Source organism: Oncorhynchus kisutch, linkage group LG25 (genome assembly GCF_002021735.2).
Source record: "Oncorhynchus kisutch isolate 150728-3 linkage group LG25, Okis_V2, whole genome shotgun sequence".
NCBI classification, from domain to species: Eukaryota; Metazoa; Chordata; class Actinopteri; order Salmoniformes; family Salmonidae; genus Oncorhynchus; species Oncorhynchus kisutch.
The window spans coordinates 8,625,645-8,642,572 of record NC_034198.2 but is presented as its reverse complement, the minus strand read 5'-3'; the positions used below and the strand labels follow the sequence as shown (position 1 = coordinate 8,642,572).

General features: G+C 41.5%; 1 protein-coding gene across 1 annotated transcript; it reads right to left on the bottom strand.

Annotated features, from left to right (window-relative positions):
* Nucleotides 1-785: 785 nt before the first annotated feature.
* LOC116357427 (uncharacterized) lies at nt 786-14,441 on the bottom strand. Its single transcript, XM_031804573.1, has 6 exons — nt 14,244-14,441; nt 13,968-14,094; nt 12,055-12,566; nt 11,715-11,882; nt 9,023-9,094; nt 786-908 (listed from the first exon to the last, which is right to left on the bottom strand). The coding sequence occupies exons 1-6, from the start codon at nt 14,439-14,441 to the stop codon at nt 786-788; spliced, it is 1,200 nt and encodes a 399-aa protein (XP_031660433.1).
* Nucleotides 14,442-16,928: the final 2,487 nt, after the last annotated feature.

Genomic DNA, 16,928 nt, shown 5'->3' with positions numbered 1-16,928 from the left:
TAGCTACTTTGCAACAACTTAGCATGTAAAACAACCCTTCCCCTAACCATAACCCCTAACCCCTAGCCTTGCTAACGTTAGTCACCTAGCTGACGTTAGCCACAAATAAGTGGAATTCGGAAACATATCATATGTATTGCAAATTCATAACATATTGTATAGACTGCTTTAAAAACAAAAAATCTATTTTTGATGTAAATGGCATGTTACAGAAGGGTCCTGACATTTTTGGGGTAATTTTACTTGTTTTTGAAAAACTTACCCCAACCAGCGATTCACTTCCTCATCATCGTTTTGCAGTACTGGGGCTCTGAAAAAACATGAACAAATGCTCTCAATATAGCGATGCTGGTCTTTAGATGTTGTACACATGAAATTGTGTCATTCCAAATGTATTCGCAACATTTTATTCCATTTTGTGCGAATCAAGCTGTTTCCCCTATACAGCTGTTCCATTCTCTGTGTAGCCTGCTGGAAGAATGGACAGAGAGGTATCCCTCGAGTTGCAACAAAATGTAATATAACGTTGTGGATAAAGTTCAGAATGATACAATTCTACCCCACCTGCCCTGAATGACGGGTCGTCACTGTAGCTAACAAACATACTGTGCAGATAATGTTCAAATTCATTGTTTTACACAATATTTTATCATAGCACTGGCTGACCACTGGCTTACCAACTCCCTTACCAAAATGGCTGACCTTTTATACTGTCATATGAAGGTTCATGTCAATTCTAGTATTCTGATTCCTAATTATATGATACATAGTACAAGTAGCTGTACTCACCGCTCCAGGGACTTGTTCTTAATAAGCCAGTTGCTCATGTCCTCCACGGTGGTGTGGTGAGGGACATGACTCTGGAGGCCTTGTCTCTGGAGCACCAAAAACTGCTTCATCAGCTTCTTCTGCAAGACAAATCATGTTGTCAAAAAGACAACCTAGGGTTTGCTTTAGCCGGTCTGAATTGACAGGTGGGCAGGGTTTGTACAAGGGATGTGCCAGTAGCATACCACCATGCATCCCACTGCTGGCTTGCATCTGAAGCTAAGCAGGGTTGGTCCTGGATGGGAGACCAGATGCTGCTGGAAGTGGTGTTTGAGGGCCAGTAGAAGGGACTTTTTCCTCTGGTCTAAAAAACAATATCCCAATTCCCCAGTGTATTGATTGGGGACATTACCCTGTGTAGGGTGCCGGATTTCTGGTCACTAAAGATCCCATGGCACTTATTGTAAGAGTAGGGGTATGAACTACAGTGTCATGACTGACCCTCATACCATCATGGCCACCTAATCATCCCCAGCTTCCAATTGGCACATTCATCCCCTTCCTCTCCCCTGTAACTATTCCCCAGGTCATTGCTGTAAATGAGAATGTATTCTCAGTCAACTTGCCTAGTAAAATACATGTGCATCTTTCCCTTTCAAGGTGATTTGATATGTAGTGTGTCTTGATGCAGGAATCAGTAAGTTTTAGTTATAAGCGATTTGATAAGAAAAACAAATCGATGCACTGACATTTGTTGAAAAAACACATACATTTTCCTTTCAAAATAAAATTGTGCTGTTGTTGATGGAGCTCATGAGCTGGACCTCACTGAGCTGGATCTGTCTGAGCTGACTTCTATGTGTGTGTGTGTGTGTGTGTGTGTGTGTGTGTGTGTGTGTGTGTGTGTGTGTGTGTGTGTGTGTGTGTGTGTGTGTGTGTGTGTGTGTGTGTAAATTATGTACAGTGGGAATCATAAGTATTCATCCCCCTTGTGGATGTTTTCAAATGTTCTTGTATTACAAAGTGGGATTTTTTGTCAATGATCTACACAAAATACTCCATCATGTAAAAGTGAGAAGAAACATTTACAAAAGAATAAAAATTAAATAACTAAAATATAGTCGTTGCATAAGTATTCACCCCCTTGTTTAGGCAAGACTAAATTAGTTCAGGAGTAAAATGTGGCTTAACAAATCACATAAATTACATTGGACGGTGTGAAAAAATAGGGCAAGACCTTGGAACTAAAGTTCTCTCTGACATTTTTGTCAAAAATGAGTTACTCACATAGAGATTCCCTTTAGGTGGTCCTTTTCATGTGAGATATGTCCGATTTTTCTTGAACTCCATTTACATTGAAAGAAACATGTATAATCTGAAAGTTCTGTCTGAGCAAACATCTTTTAACTTGGTGCTATTAGGTTCTGTCTGCAATCCAATTATACAATACTGGGTTGTCAGTAAAAAATAATTGCCTGTAAGGTGATATACAGCGCATTTGGAAAGTATTTAGACCCCTTGACTTTTTTCACATGTTGTTACATTACAGCCTTATTCTAAAATTTATTAAATTACATATTTTCCTCATCAATCTACACACGATATCCCATAATGACGAAGCAAAAACAGGTTTTCAGACAAGTTTGCAAATGTATTAAAGGTAAAAAACAGTAATACATTATTTCCATAAGTATTCAGACCCTTTGCTATGAGACTCAAAATTGAGCTCAGGTGCATCCTGTTTCCATTGATCATCCTTGAGATGAGTCCATCTGTTATAAATTCAAATTATTGTAAATGATTTGGAAAGGTCTCACAGTTGACAGTTCATGTCAGAGCAAAAACCAAGCCATGGGGTGGAAGGAATTGTCCATAGAGCTCTGAGACAGGATTGGGTTGAGCATTGAAGGTCTCCAAGAAGACAGTGGCCTCCATCATTCTTAAATGGAAGAACTGTGGAACTACCAAGACTATTTCTAGAGCTGGCCACCCAACCAAACTGAGCAATCGGGGGAGAAGGGCCTTGGTCAGGGAGGTGACCAAGAACCCGATGGTCAATATGAAGGAACTCCAGAGTTCCTCTGTGGAGATGGGAGAACCTTCCAGAAGGACAACCATCTCTGCAGCACTCCACCAATCAGGCCTTTATGGTAGTGGCGAGATGGAAGCCACTCCTCAGTAAAAGGCATATGACAGCCCACTTGGATTTTTCCAAAAGGCACCAAAAGGTTTCTCTGATAATGAGAAACAAGATTCTCTGGTCTGATGAAACAAAGAAAGAACTCTTTGGCCTGAATGCCAAGCGTTACATCTGGAGGAAACCTGTCACCATTCCTGATGCATGGTGGTGGCAGCATCACACTGTGGGGATGTTTTTCAGTGTCAGGGGCTGGGAGACTAGTCAGGTTTGAGGGAAAGATGAATGGAGCAAAAAACAGAGAGATCCTTGATGAAAACCTGCTCCAGAGCGCTCAGGACCTCAGATTGTGGCGAAGGTTCACCTTCCAACAGGACAACCACCCTAAGCACACAGCCAAGACAACACAGGAGTGGCTTTGGGACAAGTCTCTGAATGTTCTTGAGTGGCCCAGCCAGAGCCCGGACTTGAACCTGACCGAACATCTCTAGAGAGACCTGAAAAAAGCTGTGCAGCGACGCTCCCCATCCAACCTGTCAGAGCTTGAGAAGATCTGCAGAGAAGAATGGGTGAAACTCCCCAGATACAAGTGTGCCAAGCTTGCAGCGTAAAAGCCAAGAAGTCTCAAGGCTGTAATCTCTGCCAAAGGTGCTTCAACAAAGTACTGAGTAAAGCGTCTGAATACTTACGTAAATGTGATCTTTCTGTTTTATATTTTTATACATTTGCAAAAATGTCTAAAACCTGTTTTTAATTTGTCGTTATGGGGTATTGTGTGTAGATTGAAGAGGGGATTTGTTTTTACATACATTTTTGAATAAGGCTGTAACGTAACAACATGTGGAATAAGTCAATGGGTCTGAATACTTTCCAAATGCACTGTATTTATTAAGTCATGAAGAGGAAGACATCAATAAACAATTCTGAGATCTGGGACTTGAATAATACCCATTATCTCAAAACCTTACATTTTGCATTTACTTTTTCAGAAGAATGGCCATAACGTAGCCACCCCCCACCTCTAAAACAACAGATTTACAAATGGCTTAGGATTTTGATACTCAGCACTTTATAGGTACCTTTAAGGTGAGGACCTTGCTGGGTTATGAAAGAAGAATGATCTACAAAACTGTTCTGAGATCTGCGAAGTGAACACTTCGATGCTCAATATCTCAGATCTATGCTTTGTACATATAGAAACGTATAGTCCCAAGGTCTGAAGGGGATGACATGATTTTTTAATGACTACCCTTTCTTCTGTCCCCTGTACATACAACATCTGTAAGGTCCCTCAGTCAAGTATAGAATTTCAAGCACAGATTCAACTACAAAGACAAGGGAGGTTTTCAAAAGCCTCATAAAGAGGGCAGTGCTTGGTAGATGGGTAACAATAACAATTAGACATTGCATATTTCTTTAAGCATGGTCAAGTTAATAATTATGTCGTCCTATTTGACCTAAATATGTTTGGTGCAAATCCAACACTTCACATTACGAAATAACTGCCTCCTTATTTTCAAGCATTGTGGTGGCTGCATCATTATATGGGTAGGCTTGACATTGACAAAGACTGTGGAGTTTATTAGGATAAAAAGAAATGGGACAGATTTAAGCACAGGAAAAATCCTAGAGGAAAACCTGCTTTGCACCAGACACTGGGAGATGAATTCACCTTTCATCAGGACAATAACCTAAAATACAAGGCCAAATCTACACTGGAGTTGCTTACCAAGAAGACAGTGAATGTTCCCGAGTGGCCTGTTTGAAAATCTGTTTGAAAATCTATGGCAAGACTTGAAAATTGCTGTCTAGCCATGATCCCTATCACCTCCTACAGACCTTAAAGAATTAAAACAGAAATAATAATGTGCAAATATTGCACAGTCCAGGCTTGCAAAGCTCTTCAAATCAAAAATGTTATTTGTCACATTCTCCGAATACAACAGGTGTAGTAGACCTTACAGTGAAATGCTTACTTACAAGCCCTTAACCAACAATGCAGTTTTATGAAAAAAAAGTGTTAAAAAAGTATTTACTAAAATTAACTGAAGTAAAAAATAAATAGATAACAACAAAAAATATCAAATAACTAAGGAGCAACAATAACATAACAGTATCAGGCTATATACAGGGGGTACCAGTACAGAGTCTATGTGCGGGGCTACAGAGTCAATGTGTGTTAGTTGAGGTAATTGAGGTAATATGTACGTGTAGGTAGAGGTAAAGTGACTATGCATGGATAATAAACGAGTAGCAGCAGTGAGAGTAGCGGCAGTGTAAAAATGGGTGGGTGGGTGGGGACAATGCAAATAGGCCGGGTAGCATCTTGATTTTGCTATTCAGGAGTCTTATGGTTTGTGGGTAGAAGCTGTTAAGTAGCCTACAGTGCCAGTCACAAGTTTGGACACACCTACTCATTCCAGTTTTTCCTTTATTATTTACTACTTTCTGTAGAATAATATTGAAGACATCAAAACTGAAATAACTCATATGGAATCAGTGGTGAAAAGTACTTAAGTTAAAATACTTTAAGTAGTTTTTGGGGGAATCTGTACATTACTATTTATATTTTTGACTACTTTTACTTCACTACATTCCTAAAGGCCTGGTCTGGCCTGGTTTAGATCTTATCTGTCGGAAAGATATCAGTTTGTCTCTGTGAATGGTTTGACCCATGTCAGAGACGCAAACTCGGTCTCAACCTTTAAGTCTTTACTGAAGACTCATCTCTTCAGTGGGTCATATGATTGAGTGTAGTCTGGCCCAGGAGTGGGAAGGTGAACGGAAAGGCTCTGGAGCAACGAACCGCCCTTGCTGTCTCTGCCTGGCCGGTTCCCCTCTTTCCACTGGGATTCTCTGCCTCTAACCCTATTACAGGGGCTGAGTCACTGGCTTATTGGGGCTCTCTCATGCCGTCCCTGGAAGGGGTGCGTCACCTGAGTGTGTTGATTCACCGATGTGGTCATCCTGTCTGGGTTGGCGCCCCTCCTTGGGTTGTGCCATGGCGGAGATCTTTGTGGGCTATACTCAGCCTTGTCTCAGGATGGTAAGTTGCCTTGTCTCAGGATGGTAAGTCTCCTGACCCCTCCTGTCTCAGCCTCCAGTATTTATGCTGCAGTAGTTTATGTGTCGGGGGGCTAGGGTCAGTTTGTTATATCTGGAGTACTTCTCCTGTCCTATTCAGTGTCCTGTGTGAATCTAAGTGTCATGTCTTGTCATATTATGTCTTGTTCCTGTTCTTTCTCTTCACTCTGTCTCCCTCTGCTGGTCGTATTAGGCTACCTTCTCTTTCTCTCCTCCTCCAGCTGTTCCTCATCTCCTCTAACTACCTCGTTCACCCTTTTCCCACCTGTCCCCATTTTCCCTCTGATTAGCTCTCTATTTCTCTCTCTGTTCCTGCTTCTTTCTTTGTCAGATTCTCGTTTGAGTTTCTCATGCCAGAACCAGACTATCGTCTTGTTTGCTTCACCCTTGTCCCATCCTGTCGGAATCTGCCTGTTCTTCTGATGCTACGTGTGATCAGGTACCTCTGTCCGCTACGACCCGCGCCTACCCAGAGAGACCAGCAGTCTGTCGCCGCAACCCAGCTATTCTCCTCTGCTGCTAAGAAGGGGACTCTTTTGTAAATATCAGAAGGACTTTCTGTTTCATTTGTCGCCCTCTCTGAGGGTTGTCTATTTTGCCATTTTCTACATCTGAAGAGGATCTATGTCTTCCCTGTGTTTTTACATTAAAGGACTCTGTTTTTGTTAAATCGCTTTTGGGTCCTCACTCAAGTGCACAACACTAAGTGTGCGTTCTCTAATTCTCTCCTTCTCTCTTTCTTTCTCTCTCTCTGAGGACCTGAGCCCTAGGACCATGCCCCAGGACTACCTGACATGATGACTCCTTGCTGTCCCCAGTCCACCTGACCGTACTGCTGCTCCAGTTTCAACTGTTCTGCCTTATTATTATTCGACCATGCTGGTCATTTATGAACATTTGAACATCTTGGCCATGTTCTGTTATAATCTCCACCCGGCACAGCCAGAAGAGGACTGGCCACCCCACATAGCCTGATTCCTCTCTAGGTTTCTTCCTAGGTTTTGGCCTTTCTAGGGAGTTTTTCCTAGCCACCGTGCTTCTACACCTGCATTGCTTGCTGTTTGGGGTTTTAGGCTGGGTTTCTGTACAGCACTTTGAGATATCAGCTGATGTACGAAGGGCTATATAAATAAATTTGATTGGATTTGATTTGATTTAAAGAAAATGATGTAAGTTTTACTCCATCCATTTTCCCTGACACCCAAAAGTTCTAGTTACAAATGGAATGCTTACCAGTGCAGGAAAAATGTCCAATTCACACACTTATCAAGATAATGTCCCTGGTCATTCCTACTGCCTCTGATCTGGTGGACTCACTGAACATAAATGCTTCCTTTCTAAATGATGTCTGAGTGTTGGAGTGTGCCCATGGCTGTGAAAAAAAAGTTGTAAAAAAGGAGTCTGGTTTGCCAAATATAAGGAATTCGATGTATAACTTTTACTTTGTACTTTTACTCAAGTATGACAATTGAATACTTTTTCCACCACTGTACTTAAGTACATTTCAAATTTGATACTTTTAGACTTCTACTCAAGTAGTATTTTACTGGGTTACTTTCACTTTTACTTGAGTCATTTTATATTAAGGTATCTTTATCTGTACTCAAGCATGACAATTGAATACTTTTTCCTCCTCTGTATGGAATCATGTAGTAACCAAAAAGGTGTTAAACAAATCAAAACATATTTTATATTGAGATTTTAAAGCCACCCTTTTTGCCTTGATGACAGCTTGGCATACTCTTGGCATTCTCTCATCCAGCTTCCTGAGGTAGTCACCTGGAATGCATTTCAATTAACAGGTGTGCCTTGTTAAAAGTGCATTTGTGGAATTTCTTTCCTTTTTAATGTGTTTGAGCCAATCAGGTGACATTGTAATTTATTTCGAATTCAGGGCACACTTAACCCGCATGGCTACCACAGCATTTTACAGCGATACCATTTGGTTTGCGCTTAGTGGGACTATCATTTGTTTTTTAACAGGACAATGACCCAAAACACACCTCCAAGCTGTGTAAGGGCATTTTGACCAAGGAGAGTGATGGAGTGCTGCATCAGATGACCTGGCCTTCACAATTACCTGACCTCAACCCAATTGAGATGGTTTGGGATGAGTTGGACCGCAGAGTGAAGGAAAAGCCAACAAGTGCTCAGCATATGTGGGAACTCTTTCAAGACTGTTGGAAAATCGGATTGAGAAAATGCCAAGAGTGTGCACAGCTGTCATCAAGGCAAAGGTTCCCTACTTTGAAGAATCTCAAATAAAAAATATGTTTTGATTTGTTTAATAATTGTTTGGTTACTAGATGATCCCATATGTGTAATTTCATTGTTTTGATGTCTTCACTGTTATTATACAATGTAGAAAATAGTACAAATAAAGAACTTTTGACTGGTACTGTATATACAGGCTATATATACAGTATATACTGTAAATATCTGAAACAGGATGCAATTTGAATGGAATGGATGGAGAGAGACTGCTTGTTCGTGCTCTGATTTAAAGCAACGATATTAGAGTGATAGGCTGCTTTAAAACTCTGCAGCTGCAATTAAAAAATATATGTTTCCAATTAAAAAATATAGTGATCCCAGAAAGCCAGATGGAGATGTGTAAATTAGACTTGCATTCAGTCCTTATGTTACCCTAACCTTCTGGCCCACAGCCCTGTGTGCTATCAAAATTCCCATGTTGCCATGTTCCCATGTTACAATTTATAAACCTAAATCTAGAGCTCTTGTCTGTCCAAGAAGTTAGGGTAAACGGTAGTCATGTTATCTGTTATCCACTTTGTTTTTGTTAATATTTTGGGTATATGGGAGGGTCACTATATTTTAAAGTAGGGTTTTAGGTCAAATATATTTTGCTGAAGTGAGGGCCATCCATTTTAATTTCAGAATGGTTCGATTTTCTCCATGTAAGTCTTATCATAAATAACGTTCACTCACTACAACATTCACATTTACTCCACTGTAACATACACTTTCGATATGGTGTAAGTGTTTTCTGAAATGAAGATGATTTAATTTTACCTGCTCATTGTAGTAGTTCCTGTCCCAGCACCGCTCTACAGTCTGGCGGTATTCAGCACTCGGACTGAACATCTTGAGAACAGAAAAACATACCAGGACTTTCTACAAGGACATAATTGAACTATTAAAACTCAAATAAGATATATCATAGGATTTACCTGGGCAGATGTAGAAAGGGCACGCGGGATTTTATTGCTAAAATCCATGAATTATTTGAGGAAATGATAGATGGACTTTTGACAATAACTCAAAATAAAGATGAGTAATCGTAGCTAATTCGCAAATGTGTTCGTGCTTGGGTTGGCGCAAACTAATGTTTTTAGCTAACATTCTGACATTCTGGAGAAATCAAAAATTCCATCTCCATAGAAATTGAATGTGAACATACTGTTATGGATTGTGCGTATTGTTGCGTAGGCTACATGTTCGATAATAGGTGATGCGCTGCGCTCTCGTTCCTCACTCGTAAAAGCTAATGCAAAAATGCATGATGTCGATGATCAAATAACGAAAACATCAACATAGGAATAATTGTCAGCAAAATGATTTGTTTGATTTGATTGACTCCTGTGTAATTAAATATACAAACATGTATTTATTACCAAAACATCAATGACAATGGCAATGGTTAGCCTATAAATACAGTCTACATTTATTTACACTTGCATATAGCCTACATCTACAATCTATTTGGAAATAACAATAATATATATGATTGTTGACCAGAGATGACCACAGAGCACTGATATATGCTACATAGCGGTAGAGAACAGTCTTTAGCATACACCAGAGAGGCTAAGAGTTATTGTGGAGAACAGAGCAGCAAATGTTATAAAGCTGAGCCATATGGCTGCTTTGTGACCTTTTTATACCTCACAAGGAAAAAGGAACTGGCCAGACATCAACAGAAGTGCATTGTAAACTTGAAACCCACCTCAGTGCAAGCCAGGCACAGTGTGTTTGTGTGTGTGTGTGTGTGTGTGTGTCAAAGAGTAGAAGTGGGAAACCTGGATGGAGGGCATTGGCGGAAGCTGTAGATCCGCGACTGCATGGGTCTGGGGGGGGGGGGGGGGGTTCCCTACTAGCTCCCTGCTGCAAAGTAAACTGTAAAGCTTTCTTTGGTTTCCCTAATCTCATCTAGTCCAACAGGGACCCTCTGTTTATTACCCACTAGAGATTTTGCAATCAAAGAAAGAGAGATTATTGGATATGGCCCTATCTTTCTGACTACTACATTAATAGCATATTCCTAAAAGACCATTGTTCTTTGTACTGTGGTCTTGCTTGTCAATACATCTACAATGGGTCAGCTGTGGTTGGTCTAATTGTTTTGATAGAATTTCATTTTATAGATTTGGAAAATATTTCAATTCGCTATTACTGTAGAAATGTAGCAAATGTATGTCTTATTCAATTTTGTGTAATTTTAGGTTTTGATTTTAAGTTTAACAGTTTTGAAAAGTGTATGTAAACATGTGCAAATTGGCCTGTAGGTACATAGAGTTTTGGTGGTGGTTGTGTCTGAGTGAGAAAAGAGTTTATGAAAATTGAAAGATGTAGTCATTGAATGCATTTTGTGCCAAAGCAATGAAAAATGATCCATAGTTTAGCCCACATAGACTGCTGTTATGCTCACTGTGTGAAGAGTTTTGAAAAAGTGACCTAAGTATTGAGAAATGGGTCCGAGCGATTGTAAAAAACTCTAAGTTTGTGATGAAATGTGAATTGAAACTGTAAATAGTTACAAAAAAATAACAATACAAATTGATTGCTACTGTAAATAGTAAAAATAGTCATTGAATGAAGACATAATAAAATATTTAATGAGGAAAAATTATAGAGAAATATTTAACATGCGAAACTCATGTTAAACAACATCTGGTGTGGTGTGTGCGTGTGTGTGTGTGTGTGTGCATGCGTATATGTGTGTGTGCGCGCCAGTGTGTTTGTGTGTGAGCTGAAGTCATCCTCTGAAAAGCTGGTTAGGTTCACACCATCAAATCATCTTCGTATATGCAGCAGAAAAGTCGACGGAAGAATCTCATGACTCTGCTTTTCTTTGGTTTAATGACCACAACATCTTCTGGAAATGAGAAGGAGAAGATCAATCACCAAAAAAAATTGCTTAAATTAGTTACAAATTAGCTAGTTATAAAACTGTCATGTTAAAATAAAACAATAGCTAATACCTTATATTACAGAGGGAAATGAAAACCTGTCAAAGTGATCTGTGTTAATGTAACTCACCTGACTGGAGGTCAACTGGTTCATCCGTAACCTTAAAGTGGACTGGATTAGTGGCCAGGGGTGTTGTGATGTTGTCCACCTTAACTGGGGCATCAACCAGGGGTGCTGTGATGTTGTCCACCTTAACTGGGGCATCAACCAGGGGTGTTGTGATGTTGTCTACCTTAACTGGGGCATCAACCAGGGGTGTTGTGATGTTGTCTATCTTAACTGGGGCATCAACCAGGGGTGTTGTGATGTTTTCCACCTTAACTGGGGCATCAACCATGTTGTCTACCTTAACTGGGGCATCAACCAGGGGTGTTGTGATGTTGTCCACCTTAACTGGGGAATCAACCAGGGGTGTCGTGATGTTGTCCACCTTAACTGGGGCATCAACCAGGGGTGTTGTGATGTTTTCCACCTTAACTGGGGCATCAACCAGGGGTGTTGTGATGTTGTCTACCTTAACTGGGGAATCAACCAGGGGTGTTGTGATGTTGTCCAGCACTTTGTCATGTATAGTGGTCAAGGGCTTTTTGATGTCTGGAAGTGACAGGGGTTGAAGCAACTCCAACACCTTGACAGGGTTAGGGACAAATTTGTCGACGATTGCCAGGTTCATGTCCACAGACTGAAAGAAAAATATGAAATATTTAATATAGATATTATTTAACATAACATTTGCAAGATTGCAGTTTATTTAAAAAAATTTTTTAACCAATATTGTCAACAATACATTTTTGGATCAGAGACAACTGAATGAGTGGACTTTAATAAGATAAACACTTAAAACCATTGCTTACTCCATTGCTCCCTGAATCTTCAGCCTTGTCGACGTCTGCTGCTGAGAGGAACATCTTGGGGTACAATTTCTTTGCAAACAAGGTGGCCAACACTAAACATCTCTCCTCATCACATGTGAAGGCTTCAATCCCCAGGCACTGGGATGATGGGCACCTCTTCATGTACTCCCAGTCTAAGGTGTAAGCCCAGTACTGCTTACTGTCAGAGTCTGTCCACTTCTCCAGCTCCTCATTAACGATGTTGCGGAATCTGTCAGTGATGCTTTGAAACAGCGTGCAGATATGATCGGCAATAGTGAGGAACTCTGACTCAAGGTCGTCTGATATAGGAGGGTGCCTCTCCAAGAATAGCAGGACCATTTGTTTCAGGATGATTTTCGTGCCAAAGCCCTGCATGGCATTAGCGGCGAAGCTTGGCGATGCGGTGCAGGATGTCAGGGGAAAGCCTGAGGGTGGAATGCAGGGTGCTGGGGAAAAGCCTGGGGGTGGAATGCAGGGTGCCGGGACAAAGCCTGTTGGTGGCGGACAAAATTAAGATCAGTCTTACATAAAAACTAGAAGTGGCACTCTAGTGTCCTTTTCACCTCAGTTAACACCTGATGTACTTAACAAAAGTCACCTCTCAACAGGTGGTCTAGGTATGTCATGACATAGCACAAGTGTGGGGGTGGGCCATTTCTCTTTTGTTCTATATTGCTTCTTTATTGTTCCTCAAGAAAGGGGGGCAGCCGATGACATCACGGATCACCATCAGACCAACACCTTGAATAGCCTGCTCCTTGAAGTTGGCAGTTGTCTCTAAGAAACTGTATTTTGCTAAAAACGTATTATTTTCCCCTTGAGAGCAATAGTCGCCAACCTTTTCTGAGTCAAAATCACTTTCTGAGTCAAGATCAATTTCTGAGTTAAAATGCAAGTCCAGATCTACCGCTCAGATTTTTTAAAAACATGACTTTAAAAAAAGTTAACCTATGCAACATTAACTATTTCTAAACTGTTCTGTAGCAATGAGATTTGTTCAGTAGGCTGTAGGCCCAATACATTATGACTGCATATTGGCTATGCTTGGATTGGCCTGCCAATGTGCATATCAAATCATATCAAATCAAATCAAATTTTATTTGTCACATACACATGGTTAGCAGATGTTAATGCGAGTGTAGCAAAATGCTTGTGCTTCTAGTTCGACAATGCAGTTGTTGATCTGTTGATCTTTTCACACCGTGTGTTTAAATAATATATATATTTTTTTAAAATATATGATAACACTGGTAATACGATAATGTGTTGTATTATTTGGGAGGCAAAGCTGAGTGAGCATAATAATTCCCTATAATTTTTTTACAGGACTGATGGTCAGGTTGGGGGGAGGGAGAAGCAGTGAGGCTGCCTCTCAACTGACTCCTCTGCACTCCAGCTGAGGGTGAAACTCAAGGCCCACTGCATTATTTCCACCTCATGCACCAATTCATTTGATTTGCTCTCTGCGCCTGCCGGGTACGCGTTCTACCTCCAGACACATGAAATGGTTCAAAATGGGAACACTATGCATTCCCGGCGCTAGGGCTGCTGAATCAAGTGCACCTACCACCAACAGCGTAAAAGTAATACAAAAAATAGGAACGTAAAGCTTTATTGTTGGGTTTTTTACATACATGTTTGGTGATTGACTAGAAATGCCTTGGTGATCGACCAGTCGATTGCGATTGGCCGGTTGGTGACCACTGCTTTAGTGTGTGTACTTTACTGGATTTATACTTGGGATATAGCTTTTCAACAGGAAAAGTTCAACAATCTCTGGAGGACGTCTTTAACTTAATTACCAAACTGTCTAGTTATAAAACTTTAGCCAATAAGTTACATTACAGTGAAAAATGATCACCTGTCAAAGTGATTGTGACAGTGTAACTCACCTGACTGAAGGACAAGTGTTTCATCCAAAACCTCAAGGTTGACTGGATTAGTGGTCAGGGGTGTTGTGATGTCTACCACTTTGACAGGGTTAGCGGTCTCTAGGATTGCCAGGTTCAAGTCCACAGACTGAAAGCAACAAGGACACAATATTTACCAGAACATTTGCTGCATTTCATATCTCCTTTTTCTCAACATTGACATTTATTTGTATTTTTATCAGAGATAATTTAATGAGTGGACATTCATAAAGATAAACACTTGAAATCATCGCTTACTCCATTGCTGCCTGAATCTTCAGCCTTGTCGACGTCTGCTGCTGAGGGGAGCATCTTGGGGCACATCTTCTTTGCAAACAATTTGGCCACCACTAAACATCTCTCCTCATCACATGTGAAGGCTTCAATCCCCAGGCACTGGGATGATGGGAACCTCTTTATATACTCCCAGTAGAAGGTGTAAGCCCAGTACTGCATACTGTCAGAGTCGGTACACTTCTCCAGCTCCTCATTAACGATGTTGCGGAATCTGGCAGTGATGCTTTGAAACAGCGTGCAGATACGATCAGTGATAGTCAGGAACTCTGACTCAAGGTCCTCTGACGCTGGAGGGAGCCTCTCCAAGAATAGAAGGACCATTTGTTTCAGGATGACTTTCCTGCCAAAGCCCTGCATTGCATTAGCGGCAAAGCTTGGCGACGAGGTGCAGGTTGCCAGGGCAAAGCCTGGGGGTGGAATGCAGGGTGCTGTGGAAAATTCTGTTGGTGGGGTGCAGGGTGCCGGGGAAAAGCCTGGTGGTGGGGTGCAGTGTGCCGTGGAAAAGCCTGTTGGTGGCGGACAAAGTGAAGATCAGTCTATAGTTGAGTTTTTTACATACATCTTTAGTGATTGACTAGGAATGCCTTGGAGATCGACCAGTCGATTGCGATTGGCCGGTTGGTGACCACTGCTTTAGTGTGTGTACTTTACTGGATTTATACTTGTGATATCTCTTTTCAACAGGAAAAGTTCAACAAGGACGTCTTTAACGTAATTACCAAACTGTCTCGTTATAAACCTTGAGCCAGTAAGTTACATTACAGTGAAAAATGATCACCTGTCAAAGTGATTGTGACAGTTTAACTCACCTGACTGAAGGACAAGTGTTTCATCCAAAACCTCAAGGTTGACTGGATTAGTGGTCAGGGGTGTTGTGATGTCTACCACTTTGACAGGGTTAGCGGTCTCTGGGATCGCCAGGTTCAAGTCCACAGACTGAAAGCAACAAGGACACAATATTTAACAGAACATTTGCTACATTTCATATCTCCTTTTTCACAACATTGACATATATTTGTATGTTTATCAGAGATAATTTCATGAGCGGACTTTCATAAAGATAAACACTTGAAATTTTCGCTTACTCCATTGCTCCCTGAATCTTCAGCCTCGTCGAAGTCTGCTGCTGAGGGGAGCATCTTGGGGCACATCTTCTTTGCAAACATTTTGGCCACCACTAAACATCTCTCCTCATCACATGTGAAGGCTTCAATCCCCAGGCACTGGGATGATGGGTACCTCTTCATATACTCCCAGTAGAAGGTGTAAGCCCAGTACTTCTTACTGTCAGAGTCGGTACACTTCTCCAGCTCCTCATTAACGATGTTGCGGAATCTGGCAGTGATGCTTTGAAACAGCGTGCAGATACGATCGGTGATAGTCAGGAACTCTGACTCAAGGTCCTCTGACGAAGGAGGGAGCCTCTCCAAGAATAGCAGGACCATTTGTTTCAGGATGACTTTGGTGCCAAAGCCCTGCATGGCATTAGCGACAAAGCTTGGCGACGAGGTGTAGATTGTCAGGGCAAAGCCTGGGGGTGGAGTGCAGGATGTTGGGGCAAATTCAGGTGGTGGGGTGCAGTGTGCCGGGGAAAAGCCTGGTGGTGGGGTGCAGTGTGCCGGGGAAAAGCCTGGTGGTGGCGGACAAAGTGAAGATCAGTCTTACATAAAAACTTTAAGGCTTTATTGTTGGGTTTTTTACATACATGTTTGGTGATTGACTAGGAATGCCTTGGAGATCGACCAGTCGACTGCCATTGGCCAGTTGGTGACCACTGCTTTAGTGTGTGTACTTTACTGGATTTATACTTGGGATATCGCTTTTCAACAGGAAAAGTTCAACAATCTCTGGAGGACGTCTTTAACTTAATTACCAAACTGTCTAGTTATAAAACTTGAGCGAGTAAGTTACATTACAGTGAAAAATGATCACCTGTCAAAGTGATTGTGACAGTGTAACTCACCTGACTGAAGGACAAGTGTTTCATCCATAACCTCAAGGTTGACTGGATTAGTGGTCAGGGGTGTTGTGATGTCTACCACTTTGACAGGGTTAGCGGTCTCTGGGATCGCCAGGTTCAAGTCCACATACTGAAAGCAACAAGGACACAATATTTAACAGAACATTTGTTACATTTCATATCTCCTCTTTACCTCTTTATTTTTATCAGAGAAAATTGAATGAGTGGACTTTCATAAGGATAAACACTTGTGATCGTTGCTTACCCCACTGCTCCCTACTTCATCCACATTAAAGTCTTCCACTGAGAGGAGCATCTCTAGCTGGAGATTGTTCAGCAATATTCTGCCGATTATGTTGGCCACCACTAAAAATCTCTCCTCATCAAATGAGAAGGCTTCAATCCCCTGGGGTGATGGGTACATCTTCATGTACTCGCAGTAGAAAGTGTCAGCCCAGATGCTCTTACTATAAGAGTCGATACACTTCTCCAGCTCCTTGTTGACGATGTTGTTGGATCTGGCAGTGATGCTCTGAATTAGAGTGCAGATATGATCTGCGATAGTGAGTGGTGGGTGGCAAGATGCCGGGGGAAAGCCTGGTGGTGGGGGGCATGACGCCGGGATAAAGCCTGATCGTGGGGGGCATGATGCCTGGGCAAAGCCTGGTGGTGGGGGGCAGGATGCA

What these genes read in the sequence shown, in the direction of transcription:
- LOC116357427 (XM_031804573.1), bottom strand. Translation starts at nt 14,441, where the DNA reads ATGCAGTACTGGGCTTACACCTTCTACTGGGAGTATATAAAGAGGTTC. An exon ending in AAGATTCAGGCAGCAATGGA is followed by an intron (nt 14,095 to 14,243) that starts GTAAGCGATGAT and finishes TGTTGCTTTCAG; the next exon opens with TCTGTGGACTTGAACCTGGC. An exon ending in AACACTTGTCCTTCAGTCAG is followed by an intron (nt 12,567 to 13,967) that starts GTGAGTTACACT and finishes CGCCACCAACAG; the next exon opens with GCTTTGTCCCGGCACCCTGC.